The sequence below is a fragment of the Brachypodium distachyon genome, chromosome 4 (assembly GCF_000005505.3).
Source record: "Brachypodium distachyon strain Bd21 chromosome 4, Brachypodium_distachyon_v3.0, whole genome shotgun sequence".
In the NCBI taxonomy this organism is placed as follows: domain Eukaryota; kingdom Viridiplantae; phylum Streptophyta; class Magnoliopsida; order Poales; family Poaceae; genus Brachypodium; species Brachypodium distachyon.
In genome coordinates this window covers 6167445-6183357 of record NC_016134.3, presented here as the reverse complement: position 1 = coordinate 6183357, position 15913 = coordinate 6167445, and the positions used below count along the sequence as shown (strand labels likewise).

Here is a 15913-nt window from a genome sequence, read left to right as displayed (position 1 = left end):
CGGTGGCTCGCTTTACCTGTCACAGCGGTGCATTTTTGCTGCTGGTTCAGATGACTTGTCGTCTTTGGGCGCCTGCATGACCCAAAGAAACTTGATGGATCACCGTAGCTACCTTTTTGTCAGATTTGCACCAACTAAAAATTTGTTTTACCCCCGCATGTAAAATTCAAATCACCACTCAGGTGCACTCTCGCCCTATACTTGAAATGTGTTTTACCCACGGCAGAAAGTATTCAGACGTCAAAATACTAATGTATGATCTTCACATTCCAATTTCAAAATGAAGTTACAGAACTCTTCAGATGTTTCTTGCAAAGAGTGTAGAAAGAACTCAAAGAAAACCGGCCAGTGGAATATATATACAACGTGTGGTTCCTGAATTAACACAACAGCAGGCACACAAATGTGAAGACCATAATAAGCAACTAGCGAGCATGATACTCTGCAGGCTTAGTTACAGCCAATTCAATGTCACCTGCTTTGGTTGTGGTCGCCAAGGAAGAATTATCTCCGCGCGTGGTAGTGTTATTGATTACTTGCATAGTCCCTATGCGATTGCCCAGTATTACTGAGTTGTTGCAGAAACATGTACGAACAAGATAGATAGCTCCAGCTGTGCCCAAAACTGATGCCACACCTATCAGCACTTTTAGAATTGTTGCCATTCCTTGACTACCACCAGAAACAGAAGCTGTCGCTTGTTCTGTAGTTGCATCACTCACACAAACATAGTCGCATAGGCTAGGCTGGACAATCCGGTACACACCTTGGTTCGCCAAGATGAAGACATCTTGCTTGTTATCCTCGCCAAACGAAAAGATTGGGCCAAGAGGGCTGTCTGTGGAATCATCACAGGGAAGTGGTGTCTTAGAACAGCTCAACGGGATGGAAGCAGAGGTATATTTACCACTGCCATCAATGTTAATCGTGCCAGTCCACATGGCAGATGAGTACATATCCGCAAATAGGTACCTGGTATATCATATTATTAGCCAGTAGCAGACATATGCAAGATATAAAAAGCAGCACCGAAGATTGTAATTCAAATCATGCAAGACACTACAGTGGCAGCAGTACCTTCCATACAAGCAAGAGTCAGCAGACCCGCGGTACACATACCCACCAACTATCGCTGCATATTTGGTGGTAGAAGGAACCGTATAGCCCATTATTGGGAAAAAGATGCCATTTGTTGGTTTGGTTCCTTGAGAAGCCCAAGGTGGATAGTGAATATCCTGGTCCTCATGCGCAGCACTCCACCCGTAGTTTCCACCCTTGGATATCAAATCTACCACTTTGTATTGTTCCTATATATATACAAGATCACAGACTTAGGCCAATACTTATGAATACAGTAAAGAGAGCTCAACCTTGGAAACTGACTTCATTTCTAAGATAATTATAGCAATGAAATGGTACCTGGCCATCATCCGCACAGTACAAGTGGAAAGGCCTCACGGAGTCAAAGCTGCACCTCCATGGGTTTTCAAGACCCCAGGCCCAAATTTCTGGCTGTAAGTTACTATCACCAGTATGGGGATTGTCTTTTGGAATGGTATAATTACCCCATAAGCTTTGGTTAGAAACCCCATTCATCTCTGCAAAGGCTCAAAAGAAGAATAAAAGTTCAGGATTAGTTATCTCTTAGAAAGTAAGAAATGTTTAGCCATTATTACGTTTTTGTAAAACAAGACCTATTTTTTCAGATCTTCCGCAGAAAATACATGAGTTGTTGCAATAAGCATATCTAATATGATTCTAATTTTTATATAACCTAGAGTGTACTATAATTTGCCTAACAAAGAATTGGTTCTACAGCCAAGTGGAACCTGTCTTCGCATTGGCTAAAATTTAGCATCCGGAAGTCGTTAGCTTTGCAACCAATTAGTTTCTGCAAATTCTTGTCATCCTACTGCCCCACTACTGATGAAGAGAATAGAAGCCTACTTTTCCAACATATTGTCACCATTCCCGGCACAATACTATTGTGGAATTAGTTTGAAGGTATTTCCTGAATTACATTGTGCTCTGTAAAAGGAAAATATACTTTGGTGTTAAAATGTTTTGCCAACAGTAAGTGGTACTCCTAAAAAGCATCCAATATGGCCTTATGGAATACAATACAATACAGTTCTGCGTGTATCTATGCTTCAAAAGCACAAAATCTTAAATGCATGGACCTGATTTGCTACAGTACTAATGACATTGTATTCTAAAAACAAAAAAGTACTGATGACATTGCAGTATAATATGACTAATATGTTAATCGAAGATAAGTAAAAAAAATTTATAGTGTGTTTCTATGCTCCAAAAAGTGAAAAACACAAATTATGTAGTGCAGTGACCAGATTTGTAACACCCAGCTCCTCAACTACTAACAATATGGCTCTATAGTACACGCAGAATATTTAAAATACATGGGAGCACTAGGTCACTGTTCTATGGTACCACTGCAAATATTTTCATGGAGGATGATTACAGAATTATTAGTTGGAAATATGTAGCTGTTTTGCCAGTTTAGATAACAAAATAATTACAGTATTCCTATTTATTTTTAACCAAATAATCGTTTGACTGGAAAACAGAAGAAAAATTATGGAAACGTAAACACAAAAGTATACCAAAAGAAGTGACAAAAAGAACATCCATAGAATGTATAAACAAGTTCATGTTGAAATTACCTGGAAGTTCATCAATGTCAAGCCTCAAGACTTTTCCCAAAAGAGATTTTCCATTCTGCGAGAAGTTGAAGGGATCACCCCTAATTCCGCCATTTCCAGTAAAAAAGTACAGGTACCCATCAGTAGGTCCAAAAAGGAGCTGACCGGCATGGTTAGAAACATATGGCAACCCCATTGAAAAGATCCTTCTGGCTTCCGATGGATCTGCGTATGTTGCCTATCAAAGAATGATGGAAATACAGTGGTCAGCCAGGAATCAGAATATAAAGTTCCGCCAAGAAGAGCATACACACATCTATACCTCGGAAAAGCTTGATGATGAACCTTTTGCTGCTGAATACTCTGAGACGACTAGTTGGTACCGGCAAGGGTCAACACCATTATCAGAGCCGATCTTTGAAGGATCGCACCCCACATCACGATCACACGAACACCTACCAGCACAGTTGGATGACAGAGTTCCATCACAAATGTATGAAACAAAGAAGCGTCCGTTGTTTACAAAATCCAGATGAAATGCCAAACCCACGAACCCAAGGTCCGAACTGAGGTGACCTTCAGTTGCAAGATCAAGAAATGGGATTGTCTCATCAAGTTGCAGGCTGTCTCTCGTTCCTTGTTGAGGAACTGTGGTCAACCATATCTTGCCATCTTCTCTGGAGAAGAAGGCTTTGCTAGACCCATCAGGGTGACCAACCATGTTAAGATAGGATCCATTACCGATCTTCTCAAGGCACATCCCATTAGGAGATGGTGAAGAGTTCCTCATTTGGTTGAATGAGACCCCATGCCCATTGAAGCATACTAACGAGTTGTTTGGTGTGCTGGAAAGTGACACACAAAAGTCCTTTTCTGATTGCCAAAAGTCAGTAAGCATGGAAGATGAACCAGTAAGTTCAACCTTTCTGGGTGCGAAAGACTGGAAAGGAGAGTTCAACATTGCTGTGCTTTTGCAATGTTTCCAAACTTGCCCACAATAGTCCCCATTATTGTGGGTGGGGTGCTCAGGTTGAGAGGAACCTCGCGCAGAGAAAGAGCTACACAGGAGAGGAACTGTACGTGTGATAGATCCAGTGTCAAACAGAGCAGCCGAGAACAGATTACACTTCTGAAATTATGGAGAAGAAGCTGTGTAAGTGTGCAACCATATTTAATGTACATAATTGTCAGAATAATTCATGAAGTGTTATTCTTTATTCATAACATCATAATAAAGAACAGTTCTGTAGGTCCTTCACATTAAAAATTTGTTTCCTGTTTAGGGGGTCTGATGTCCTCTTCAAAAAATCACACTAAATTTCACTAGAATATTTCAGAGTGGAAAATTTTAGATGTGGTTCCTGCCATCCAGTTTACAAAAGTTTAGATCGACAGCCTGAGTGATTGCAACAAAGAAAGTGGCAATTATGGGGTCTCTTATTTTTTTGAACATAAAAAACAAAAAAAATGCTCGATTTAAGCATGAGTTGGTCTTCAATATATTTTTGGGAAAAGTCATGTTTCAGGACTGATTGGTGAACTTTTTTAGTACTCAATGACAGGGGCCGATTTTGGTATGAAATTTGATTTCAGCAACTCTTGGACCAATATCTATTATATAATTAAAATAGAAGGACAAGAAGCCATCACGATCGTCCACATAGGCTAAGTCATCTCCACCATCGATTATATGGTGGTCCATAATTATAACGTTTGGGTGGTCAGCTAGCCAGGTGTGCTAGCAGCCTACCAGAGTTCGATCCTTGAAGATCGCACTTTGGTGTCTCACTTTGTATAAATTATATATCTATATACTGTCGGACTGCAATCGCGCAGCTCTTACAGTTTAAGTCAAAAAAAAATTATAACGTTTGAGATTTAAAATCTTCTACACAAGTATTATGTGCAAACATCTTACACGCACATGTGAAGAGGCATATATCAATTTTAGTTGGAAAGTACAAGTATAATAGTATACGTGTCCTACACGTACAACACATCTCATGTTTCATCACGTGTAAGAGAGCAAGCGATAAATGATTCCGACCAGAATTCCAATTAGATTATCAAAATGGACAGTTTTATATGCTGTCAAACAGCTGGAAAAGATCTACGTTAGAGAAATACGGTAAATAAGAAGGTAAGCTAGAGAAATTGTGTTTCGAAATTGGCACCAGAAGAGTACACATAGGATACTGAAAATTAAATACATGATCTGAAGTTTGCATACAGTTTTTTCAACTATGTGGTGTAAATATGTCTAAGTAATATGTTATAAAAATATACTAACATAAACTAGAGGAAATTGCACCGCTAGTCCATGAACTTGGCACGTATGTTTGCTTTAGTCCACTAACTTGTAAACTGATCACCGTTAGTTTTAAACTCGGCATTACTGTGCACCGTTAGTCCAAATCACATAATCCGTCGTTAAAAGGCCACATGGCACATGACGTGGCATGGGGAGAGGCGCAGGAGGGGTTTTTCGCATAAAATATTTCGCGTTTCGCCGCGCAAATATCATTTCAGTTCAACAGCCGAAGCCAAATACTTGGGTGGAGGTTTTTTTCTCAGTATTTCCGAAGTGTGACATACTGCTAAACAACACGTGTGAAGTATAGGTAATTTGAAATCTTAGTGTAATTTTCTGCTGCATTATTTTACCAGCTTTGAAATCTAATTTCCTATTCTTTCATGCTTGGAGAATTTACGGTGGACTGCGGGTTGAATTGAAATAATATCCAGGGGCAAAACACAAAAGATTTTATGCAAAAAAAAAACTCCCGCGCCTCTCCCATCCCACGTCATGCGCCACATGACCATTTAATTTGGACTAACGGTGCACATAAATGCCAAGTTTAGGGCTAACGGTAATCGGTTTATAAGTTAGTGGACTAAAGCGAACATTCGTGCCAAGGTGATGGACTGCCAGTACAATTTCTTCACTAATTAGGGACATTCTGGACTACAAGCATTTGTTAATAATGGCATCTCCTTTATTAAACTATATCTATATATATGTACAAATAACATTTTAGAAATCAGACGTCAGTCAGTAGATAGTACAAATCATAATAGGTGGATAAGAAATGCACAAGACTTTTCTAAATGTAATTTGAAATAAAGAATATAATTAAATGGGCAATTTGGGCTTCAATGGAACTTAAGGCTGAAATTCAACATAAGATTGAGCTTTTACAAAGATAGCTAAATGTGAAAACATTAGTAGTTGCCTATACATCTGAAATTCAACATAAGAATGAAATGTGAAATAATTTAAAACTGAAGTAGCAATTTGATTCATATTTGATAAAATTATAAGTTCACACAAAACAATATGGGGGCACGATCAGAAAGATAAGCTAATGGCGACTAGCCAGAGCAAGTGAGACAGACCTAGGCAATTGCAGTTAGACTAGCATGTCTTTAGACACATCATCGCACTAATCAAGAAGAAATAGAGCTGCAATATGACCTGTAAACAACCTAATACACCTAGGGCGGAACATATCTCACATTTTAATGATGCTTCGCCTTAAAGAAAATCATTTTAATAATTACGCTAACAGAACAGTTGACCTCAAAATATCACAAAGTAAATCTAGCCGTGCAAATAAGGGGGCCATCTGACTAGTTTCGTACTGAAAACAAAAGACACAGACCTGAACTAGTACCACCTATCGGCGAAATCCACTCCGGGAAAGAGAAAGAGAGATTCGACCTAGCCCTTGACCGCGCAGCCGCACCTCCGTCGTCTGCGCGTCCCGCCGCCGCCTCCATCGATTTGGTGTGGAGAGACTTTTTCTAGATCGCTTATTGATCGTTTCACGCGACCACGCCATGGGCGAGGTTGCGAGGGCGGAGCAGCGGCGCTCGACCCGTGAAAGCGCGCCTGTCACCGGGGACGTCAACCCAGTGAACGCCGCCGACCACAGGCAGTAACGCAGCGTGAAGCGAGATCCAGGCCCGTGGCTGCCCCTCGACGCGCCGCTCCTCCCTCTCTGCGTAGGTCGCCCAAGGCGGAAGCGAGAGGGGGCAGCGCGGAACGTGGAGTTGGGTGCGGGCAGGAAAGGGGAAGAAGGGCCGTGACTGGAGAAAAAAGCAAGGCCGCTCGTGTGGAAGTTACGGTAAACCTACGGCATGTTACGGCATAAACAAGCAGAAGAACAGTCTGACAGCACTCCACGGCACCACCCGTGTACATACCGAGCAGAGCATGGACTTGACGAGACGCGCGCACTCGCCGTCCGCCGGTTCCACGTCCATGGCGTCGAACCGCGCACGCACCGCCGCGTCGGCCGCCGCGTCGCAGCCGCCGCCGGCGTCACTCCGGCAGAAGTTGAGCGTCACGTTCAGCTCCACGGCCACGGGTGTCTCTGGTTAATTAACGGAAACAGAAACAGCCCGGTAAATCGGAGCAGATCACATAGATGATTTTGATGCGATCGATCATACTGGGAGGCTCACTCGTGTCCGTGGAGAGCGGCGATGCTTCGTGGAGGGGAACCGAGCTGGAGCAGCAGAGCAGGAGCACCACGAGGAACAGAGGAGGAACGAGCTGGAGCACCGTCATTCTCTCAAGGCTGGACATGCTTCCCTTTTGTTTTCTTTCCCCAGGCGTTCAGGTGGTAGTAACATTTATGGAAGCTGGGTAGAATGTGGTGCCGACGAGTTCCTCCTTTACTTTTCTTTTAAAACTTCTGTACTATCTCATAGATAAATGGATGGGCTCCCACTTCCTCGTGTGCATTGGTAGCCACGTCCTAGGTTCGACAAGTGTGAGGAGGAGATCACATTGATCAAACAGATTAAGGATATTTTGATCAAGGTTGGTGATTGTGATAAGCTGGAGGGTACCACACGTCAGTGGAGCTTCATGTGTAGCCGCCGTGTGACCCGATTTCGCCGACTGGAGATTCAAAAGACGTGGCGGCAGTCAGAGAGTCCACATCCGCTCGACAAGAAATGGGCGGCTGCATTTTGCTGGCGTGAATTTCACGCTGCACAAGCTCTGGGTCGGCGAGCGGTAGCACAAGGTCATGGCCGGTCTTGCGCGCCGCAAGTTGTTGCGGCATTGGTCAAGAACAGCAGTAAGCAAAGGATCCGACATAAACAAATTAGAGGCCGACGGGAGCAACGAGACAGCCTAGATTTTTCATCTTTTGGGGGCCAGAAGGATAGTTTCAGCCGGTGCACGCGGTCAACGAAAATGACGGGAGGTGATGGCGATTGACGTGAGCCGAGCCGCCGCTGCTCCACGTTGGGCGGACGCACGTGTGTACGTGCTGAGCAAATAAAAGCATAGAGGGTTCTGGATAGATTCTGGTTCAACACGCCGCAGATGCATAGGCCACTTGGAGGGGACCGCCTGTCAGTGGCGGTCATTTCAGACTTTTTTGACTGGTTGAAAATTCAGACATGGCCGCGTGAACTTCGCGCCCCCAAATTAAGGTCGACTCCACTTGGCCATTTCTTCTTGCTTCTTCGTCCTCCTTGCCTTCTCCAGTTCTCGTAATTAGCAGTGACAGCATCTATGGCTCGCACGTGCAGTGGGTATACGTAGGCGGTGTACTGTGAGTGCGAAATGTGGTAGATTCTGCGTAGGCAGTAGGTACAAAGGCAACAACTTTCTCATGTCAAAGAAAAGGCGACAACTTTCTCCACTCCACAGATGGAATTGGTCCATCGGGTGTGGTTATTCGGTTAATCAGCTTTATAGAAGCTCGATCGGTAGATTGTCGTGCCGGACCAGTTCAAACTGTGGATTGATCAGGAGTGATGCAGGGGAGCACAAGAGAAACACTCGATCGCTTAATCGACTTGTTCCCTTTTTCCCCCTCTAATTACAACCAAATTTTCCTTTTTATTGCCTTCTCTCAGAAATGAATGGATGGGGGGGGGGGGGGGGGGGGGGTTCCAACTTCCTCGTGTGTGCTTTGTTGGTAGCGACAAGTGGAGGAGGAGGTCGTCAGTGGAGCTCATTCGTTGCCGTGACCCGATTCCGCCGGAGGGAGATTCAAGAGGATTGTGCCGGCAGTCAATGAGGACAAAAGATGGGCGGCTGCCGTTTGCTGGCGTAGGATTTGTATCGTGGGGCGCACATTGCCAGCGTGAATTTCACGCCCAACGGGGTCGGTCATCAGTAACACGGCGAAAGCCGCCTTGCTTAGCAAGAGAATTTGGGCTTGGCAACTAGTATTAGCAACACTCCGTCCGTCAGTGCTAATACAAGGCGAAAATCGGAAGGCCAAGCATGACCAGCCGGTCTTTGAGGACGTTTGCGGGGCAGCAGGTTGTTTGCGGCATTGGGTCAAGGAAACAGACGAGGTGGGAAGAGAAGAGCGCTAAGCAAAGGATCCTGACATTATCTATTTAACAAAATTAATGGCCGAGGGAAGCCAAGCTTTTTCGTCTTTTGACGGCCAGAAGGATGATTTCAGCCGCTCCATGTGGTCAACAAAACGCTGGGAAGGTCAAGTTGCAGGCGTAAAGGGGAGCATGCAAAAAAAGAAAAGTGTGACACTGCTGCAGGCGATACATGCATGTGTGGCCGTATCCCGTATGGGCGGCTGGATATGACAATCGATCACACCCTTAATTCTACTTGGATGCCATGGACCGGGACCTGTTCAGGCTTAGGATTTGACTGAGAAGCCGCAAAACGACAGGAATCCCCAAAAGAAAAGAAAAGAAAATGACAGAAGGTACCTACGGGACGGGATGGCGATCTGCGAGAGCCTCCACGGCTCCACGTTGGGCATCCAACTACTTCTTGATACGGTTCTTCATGGTACATCAATCACAAAGTGGATCCGGAGAACCTAGACACTCCAAAAGGAAAGGTAATATATATTTTTTTTTAGGAAAAAGGCATCACATTCCATTAATCAGGGATCACAAACGAGGAATCACGCTCCAGAATATAGTGAATTTGTTCCGGGACAGGCCCCAGGACAATCTAGCATCCATACCATCTCTACTAAGTCTAGCTAGACTATGAGCCACAACATTCACCAGACGGGGTTCTTTTACAAAAGACAGGTCAGGGAGAAAGTTTCTTTGATCATGGATCTCACGGATGATTTGGGACATCGCCGAGCGATCGAAGCCTTTACCAACGAGTTCATGAATCACCTGAGAACTGTCACTTGCCAGCACCACAGGCTTATCGATCAGATGGATGAAAGACCGAAGTTCCGTAAGACAAGCCCTGGCCTCGGCCATCCGAGCATCCCCACATGGAGGCGGGGGGCCATTCGCCCAAGCAGCGACCTTACCGGCATGGTCGCGGAGAACACCACCCCAAAAAGCAGTACCAACGTCATTTCAGCCGCTCCATGTGGTCAAGAAGCCAGCCAGGCCGAGATCGATTCCTACAGATGCCAGTTAAAAGCTGACGGTAGCATTGGCACGGCTGCACGTGGAAAGCTGACGGTAACATGTATACGTAGCATGCAGGGATCTCTAGCTAGACACGGTGCAGATATAGTCAGATAGCGACGGATAGGCCACTTGGATGAAAAAAGAGGCAACAACTTTCTAGACAGTTGGAATTGGTCAATGGTGCTGCCGTCATTCGGTTAATCAAATATTCAAATGAGACGTATGTCGGATGGATGGAATCTAATTAGTACTACTACTGTACCGTTCTTGGAGGACTTCTGCGTCTAAAGTTGTTACCGCATTGATCAGTGCTATGCTTTATTAATGCCGATCAAACAAACGAGACAACCAAGTTTTTACAACTGATTGGAGTGGAGATCAAAAGCAGCCTGATTGCTAGCATTAAAAAAGGCAACCTAATTAGGAATTTCCTCTTATCGAAGCTCTAAGTACAGGCTCCAAGTAAGCAGGCATGTCTAACAACAATATGGTAATATCATGCTTGTTTCTGGAAGCACTAGTAGAAAAAAGGCAACGAGGATTCTAGTTTTAGCCGCTGTGGCCATGTTGAGCAAAAAGGACGGTCGAGTTTCAGAGCAAGGAGAAAGGAAATCCACGCCCGAAGGGCAAGACGCGGAAGGAAAAGCGTCATGTCCACGTCGTGTATGGGCGGCTGGATCCTGGATGGATATAATGAGGGGTTTGGTATGTGTGTGTCCATTCATGGAAACCCGGTAAATAAAGTGTATTTGGTTCCTGCCAAAACATGAACGGCCATTTTTTGTCAATCAGAATCAGACTAGCCAAATACTAGTACGTTTGAAGTTCTTGGCCGCTAGACAACCAAGTTCTTACTGATTTCCTTGGCAGGTCAGTAAGGACAGGGTCGCAGACTGTCAAATTAAGCCAGTCATGTGCTAACAGCATAGGTAAATATCGTGCATTTTATTTGGAGAGCACATATACTCACTAGGCAAGAAGTACAAGAAATGGGATAATTTCAAGTCCAGTTGTATATCCGCTAGCTGACCGTGTTCAGCAAAATAGATGGTCCAGTGGGAAGGGTCGCTTTACATGTCACAGTGGTGCATTTATACCCTTGCTATCCGTGCCAATTTTTATGGGAGGGAGGGAGTAAAGCACAATCCATGTAAAAATCCAATCACCAACCAGGTACTGCACTCTTGCCAGACACTTGAAATGTGTTTTACCCACGGCAGAAAGTCTTAAAACGTTAAAATACTAATGTATGTTGTTCATATTCCAATTTCCAAATGTGGTTACATAACTTTTCAGATGTTTCATGCAAAGAGTGTAGACAGAACTCAAAGAAAACCGTCCAGTGGAACATATACAACGTGTGGTTCCATTAATCAACACAACAGCTAGCACACGATGTGAAAACCATAAGTAACTAGCGAGCACGATGCTCTGCAGGCCTAGTAGTCACAGCCAATTCAACGTCACCTGGTTTGGTTGCAGTCGCCGAAGGACCATCTCCGCGAGTGGTGGTGTTATTGGTTACCTGAATAGTCTCTATGTCATTGCAGCAAATGGATGAGTTATTGCAGAAACATCTCCAAGCGAAATAGATACTAGCTCCTGCGATCAGAACTGACGCCACAGCAATCAGCACTTTCATAACTGTTGTCAATCCTTGATTACCACCGGAAACAGAAGTTGCCGCTTGTTTCGAGGTTGCATCAGTCAGACAAGCATAGCCACAAAGGCTAGGCTGGACAATCCGGTAGACACCTTGGCTCGCCAAGATGAAGCCATCTTGCTTGTTATCCTCACCAAACGAGAATATTCGGCCGAGAGGGCTGTTGGTGGATCCTTCGCAAGGAAGCGGTGTCTTCTCAGAACAGCTCAACGGGATGGAAGCAGAGGTATATTTACAACTGACATCGGTGTTAACCGTGCCAGTCCACATGGCCGATGAGTACATATCAGCAAATAGGTACCTGGTATATCAGATTAGCCATTAATACACATGCAAGACATAAAAAGTAGCACCTTGAAGAAGACCAAAGATTGTAATCATGCAAGAAAGTACAATGTCCACGGTACCTTCCATACAAGCAAGGGTCGGCAGACCCACGGTACACATACCCACCAACTATCGATGCAGATTTGGTGGTAGAAGGAACCTTATAGCCCATTATTGGGAAGATGGTGCCATTTGTTAGTTTGGTTCCTTGAACTGCCCACGGTGGATACTGAACATGCTGGTCCTCATACACACCACTCCACCCATAGTTTCCGCCCTTGGATATTAAATCTACCACTTTGTATTGTTCCTATGTATACAAGGTCAAACACTTATGAATACAGTAAACGGAGCTCAATCTTGGAAATTGACTTCATTTCTAAGATACTTATAGCACTTAAAATGGTACCTGGCCATCGTCTGCACAGTACAAGTGGAAAGGCCTCAAGGAGTCAAAGCTGCACCGCCATGGGTTTTCAAGACCCAAGGCCCAAATCTCTGGCCGTAAGTTACTATTATCAGTATTGGGATTGTCCTTTGGAATGGCATAGTTACCCCATAAGCTTTTGTTACCAACTTCATTCATCTCTGCAAAAAGCTCAAAGAATAAGAAAAATAGTTCAGGATCAGTTATTTCGTAGAAAGTAAGAAAATGTTTAACCATTGTTACGTTGCTGTACTCGACTATATTCTTCAAAGATAACTACATTTTTTATAAAGTAATTCTATGCTTCGGAAAGTGAAAAGCATAAATTCTAAAGTACAGTGACCAGATTTAAAACCAAGACCTATTCGACTACTAGCAATTTTGATATATAGTACACACAATTTAACTTACAGTAGCAGTAGGTCACTGTTCGATGATGCCACTGCAAATAATTCCATGGAGGATAACAGCATTATTAGTTGGGAACATAGCCGTTTTGCCAACTTGGAAAAATATATAGTATTCCTAATTATTTTTTACCTAATAATCATTTAACTGAACAACAGAAGAATAATTGTGGACATGTAAACACAAAAATATACCAAAAAACAGGTGACAAGATGACCATCTGTACCTGGAAGTTCATCAATGTCAATCCTCAAGATTTTTCCCAAAAGAGATTTCTCATTCAGCGAGAAGTTGAAGGGGTCACCCCTAATTCCACCATTTCCTGTCAAAATGTACAGGTATCCATCAGAAGGTCCAAAAAGGATCTGACCCGCATGGTTAGGAACGTATGGCAACCCCATTGAAAAGACCCTTCTAACTTCTGATGGATCGGCATATGTTGCCTAAAATTAAGGATGGAAATACAATGGTAAGCTATGAATCCGGATATAAAAGACTGCAAAGAATAGCAGACACACATTTATATATACCTCGGAAAAGCTTGATGATGAACCTTTTGCCGAATACTCTGAGATAAGTAGTTGGTACCGGCAAGGGACAACATCGTTATCAGAGCCGAGCTTTGAAGGGTCGCACCCAACTTCGCGATCACACGAACACCTACCAGCACAGTTGGATGACTGAGTTCCATCACAAATGTATGAAACAAAGAAGCGTCCATTGTTTATAAAATCCGGATGAAATGCCACAGCCTCGAGTCCAAGGTCTGAACCGAGGTGACCTTCAGTTGAGAGATCAAGAAATGGGATCGTCTCGTCAAGTTGTAGGCCATCTCCCCTTCCTTGTTCAGGAACTGTGGCCAACCATATTTTCCCATCTTGTCTGGAGAAGAAGGCTTTGCTAGACCCATCAGGGTGAGCAACCATGTTAAGATAGGTTCCATTACCGATCTTCTCAAGGCATATCCCATTAGGAGCTGGTGAAGAGTTCTTCCTAGTGTTAAATGAAACCCCATGGCCGTTAAAACATACTAACTGACTGTTTGGTATACCAGAAAGAGACACACAAAAGTCTTTTTCTGATTGCCAAAAATCAGTAAGCATGGAGGATGAACCACTAAGCCCACCCTTTCTTGGTGCGGAAGTCTGGAAAGGAGAGTTTGACATCACGGTATTTTTGCAATGTTTCCAAACTTGCCCACAATAATCCTCATTATTGTAGATTTGGTGCTCCGGTTGAGAGGAATCTCGAGCTGAGAAAGAACTGCACAGGAGAGGAACGGTGCGTGGCATAGATCCCATGTCAAACAGATCAGCCGAGAAGAGATTGCACTTCTGAAATTATGGAGAAGAAGCTGTGTAAGCGTGCACTGATATTTAATATCCCTAATTCTTGAAACTATTCATAGCATCACAATAAACAATAATTATGTAGGTCCTTCACATTAGGAAGTTTGGGGGATCTGACATCCTCTTTGAAAAAATCATACTTAATAACAGGTTCATACCTATAGGCTGAGTCAATTTAGGGGTCTCTTAATTTGTAAACATAAAAAAATAATTGTCGATTCGAGCATGGTTGGTCTTTTTTAGTACTTAATAACAGGGAAAATATTCATGTTCATGACTGACTGGTTGACATTTTTTCAATACTGAATAACAGGGGAAAAAATTACTCCCTCAATAATAGGTGTAAAAAAAATAGCACGACTATACTCAGTAACGGAAAAAAAAAAGTACTCCCTCCGTCCCATGACTCAACGTCTAGATAAAAAAAATTAGCAGTCACTAACATGGGAAAAAATAATACGGAGTACTCAATAACAGGGGCAAATTTTGGATTGAAATTTTATTACACCAAGTTTTGGACCAATATTTGATACTGAAAACAAAGAGAGCGTAGACCTAACAAATTGTAGAGATTGGATGGCATCAACGACCTAAACTGATACTAGTACCCCTGGAATCCAATCCTGTCCTGTAAAGGGAAAGAAAGATTCTACCTCGCCCTGGACCGCGCAGCCACATCCCCGACGCCTGCACGTCCCGCCGCCACCTACATCGATTTGTTGTGGAGGAACTTTTCTAGTTCCCTTATTGAGGTTGTCGTTTCACTTGCTCCAGCTCCCAGCAAGATCTGGATGAGAGGGCAGAGCCGCAGCGCTCTTGGGAGGAGTCCCCAGAAGGCGCGCGCCTGTCCATGTTGAGCATCTCAACGAGCTCCTGCGGTGCCGAGCGCCGACCACCGCAAGAGCGCAGCACGGTGAGGCCGAGATTGGAACACGGGCAATGCCGCAATAGACAAGAGTGGTGGCGTGGCGGCGGCATCTGGGGCGGCAAGGTGGGAGGAGATGAATCGGAAGGCGTGAAGGGGAAGGAAGGAAGGAAGGAACGGGGGAATATCCCCACAAGCCACAAGTGTCATCTGCTCCTTCCCTTCCGTGATATAATTATTGTCCCTCCGTTCAATAATTTTACTAACTATACACTTTTTAGCAATAGATACATTTTTTTTAAGCAAATCAAAGACAAGAATTATAGAATCGAGAGAGTATCTGACAAGTGGCCTTAAAAACAAAAACCTACGTTCACCACTTCACTTCACCACTCTACAGCCTCTACTCGACTAGCCCAGAATATGGGCCATAAATAAAATCGAACAAAAGCTGTACTACTCGCCAATTCGCCATCGGCCGGGCACTAGATACGTACCGAGCAGAGGATGGACTTGACGACACGGGCGCACTCGCCGTCGGCCGGTTTCACATCTATGGCCTTGAACTGCGCCTCGAGCGCGGCGTCGGCAGCGGCGTCGCAGCAGCTGGCCCCGCCATCGTCTCGGCAGAACTTCAGCGTCACATTTAACACCACGGGTGCCCCTGGTTAATAATTAGTCAACGACATAAATACTAAGCGAAGACTCAACAAGCACGTAAGTACGGATTTTTTTTTCTTCAAGAAGTAGACCAGTTACTGTAATCCCTCCGTTCCAAAAGTTTATGCAAATGCATGTCACTTGTTTTGGCGCGGAGGGAGTACGTGATAA

General features: G+C 44.0%; 2 protein-coding genes across 3 annotated transcripts; both read right to left on the bottom strand.

Annotated features, from left to right (window-relative positions):
- Positions 1-236: 236 nt before the first annotated feature.
- On the bottom strand, positions 237-7452 carry LOC100831574 (HIPL1 protein). 2 transcript variants are annotated; one of them, XM_010240641.2, is made up of 7 exons: positions 7128-7452; positions 6867-7036; positions 2983-3789; positions 2682-2898; positions 1420-1598; positions 1078-1307; positions 237-972 (listed from the first exon to the last, which is right to left on the bottom strand). In XM_010240641.2, the coding sequence occupies exons 1-7, from the start codon at positions 7249-7251 to the stop codon at positions 426-428; spliced, it is 2274 nt and encodes a 757-aa protein (XP_010238943.1). In that variant the 5' UTR covers positions 7252-7452; the 3' UTR covers positions 237-425. The 2 variants fall into 2 exon arrangements, with proteins under 2 accessions (XP_010238943.1, XP_014758483.1); XM_014902997.2 differs by lacking the exons at positions 6867-7036; positions 7128-7452 and adding an exon at positions 6407-6770.
- Positions 7453-11248: 3796 nt separating this feature from the next.
- LOC100831270 (HIPL1 protein) lies at positions 11249-15069 on the bottom strand. Its single transcript, XM_024454502.1, has 6 exons — positions 14983-15069; positions 13399-14202; positions 13095-13311; positions 12443-12621; positions 12114-12343; positions 11249-12007 (listed from the first exon to the last, which is right to left on the bottom strand). The coding sequence occupies exons 1-6, from the start codon at positions 15067-15069 to the stop codon at positions 11458-11460; spliced, it is 2067 nt and encodes a 688-aa protein (XP_024310270.1). The 3' UTR covers positions 11249-11457.
- Positions 15070-15913: the final 844 nt, after the last annotated feature.

Excerpts from the sequence above, each read along its gene's own strand:
- LOC100831574 (XM_010240641.2), bottom strand. The coding sequence starts at position 7,251 with ATGTCCAGCCTTGAGAGAATGACGGTGCTCCAGCTCGTTCCTCCTCTG. Across the intron at positions 7,037-7,127 it reads GCCGCTCTCCACGGACACGA|AGACACCCGTGGCCGTGGAG; the intron begins GTGAGCCTCCCA and ends TTAATTAACCAG. Across the intron at positions 1,308-1,419 it reads ACTGTGCGGATGATGGCCAG|GAACAATACAAAGTGGTAGA; the intron begins GTACCATTTCAT and ends GTATATATATAG.
- LOC100831270 (XM_024454502.1), bottom strand. The coding sequence starts at position 15,069 with ATGGACAGGCGCGCGCCTTCTGGGGACTCCTCCCAAGAGCGCTGCGGC. Across the intron at positions 13,312-13,398 it reads CATCATCAAGCTTTTCCGAG|GCAACATATGCCGATCCATC; the intron begins GTATATATAAAT and ends CCTTAATTTTAG. Across the intron at positions 12,622-13,094 it reads TGACATTGATGAACTTCCAG|AGATGAATGAAGTTGGTAAC; the intron begins GTACAGATGGTC and ends AGCTTTTTGCAG.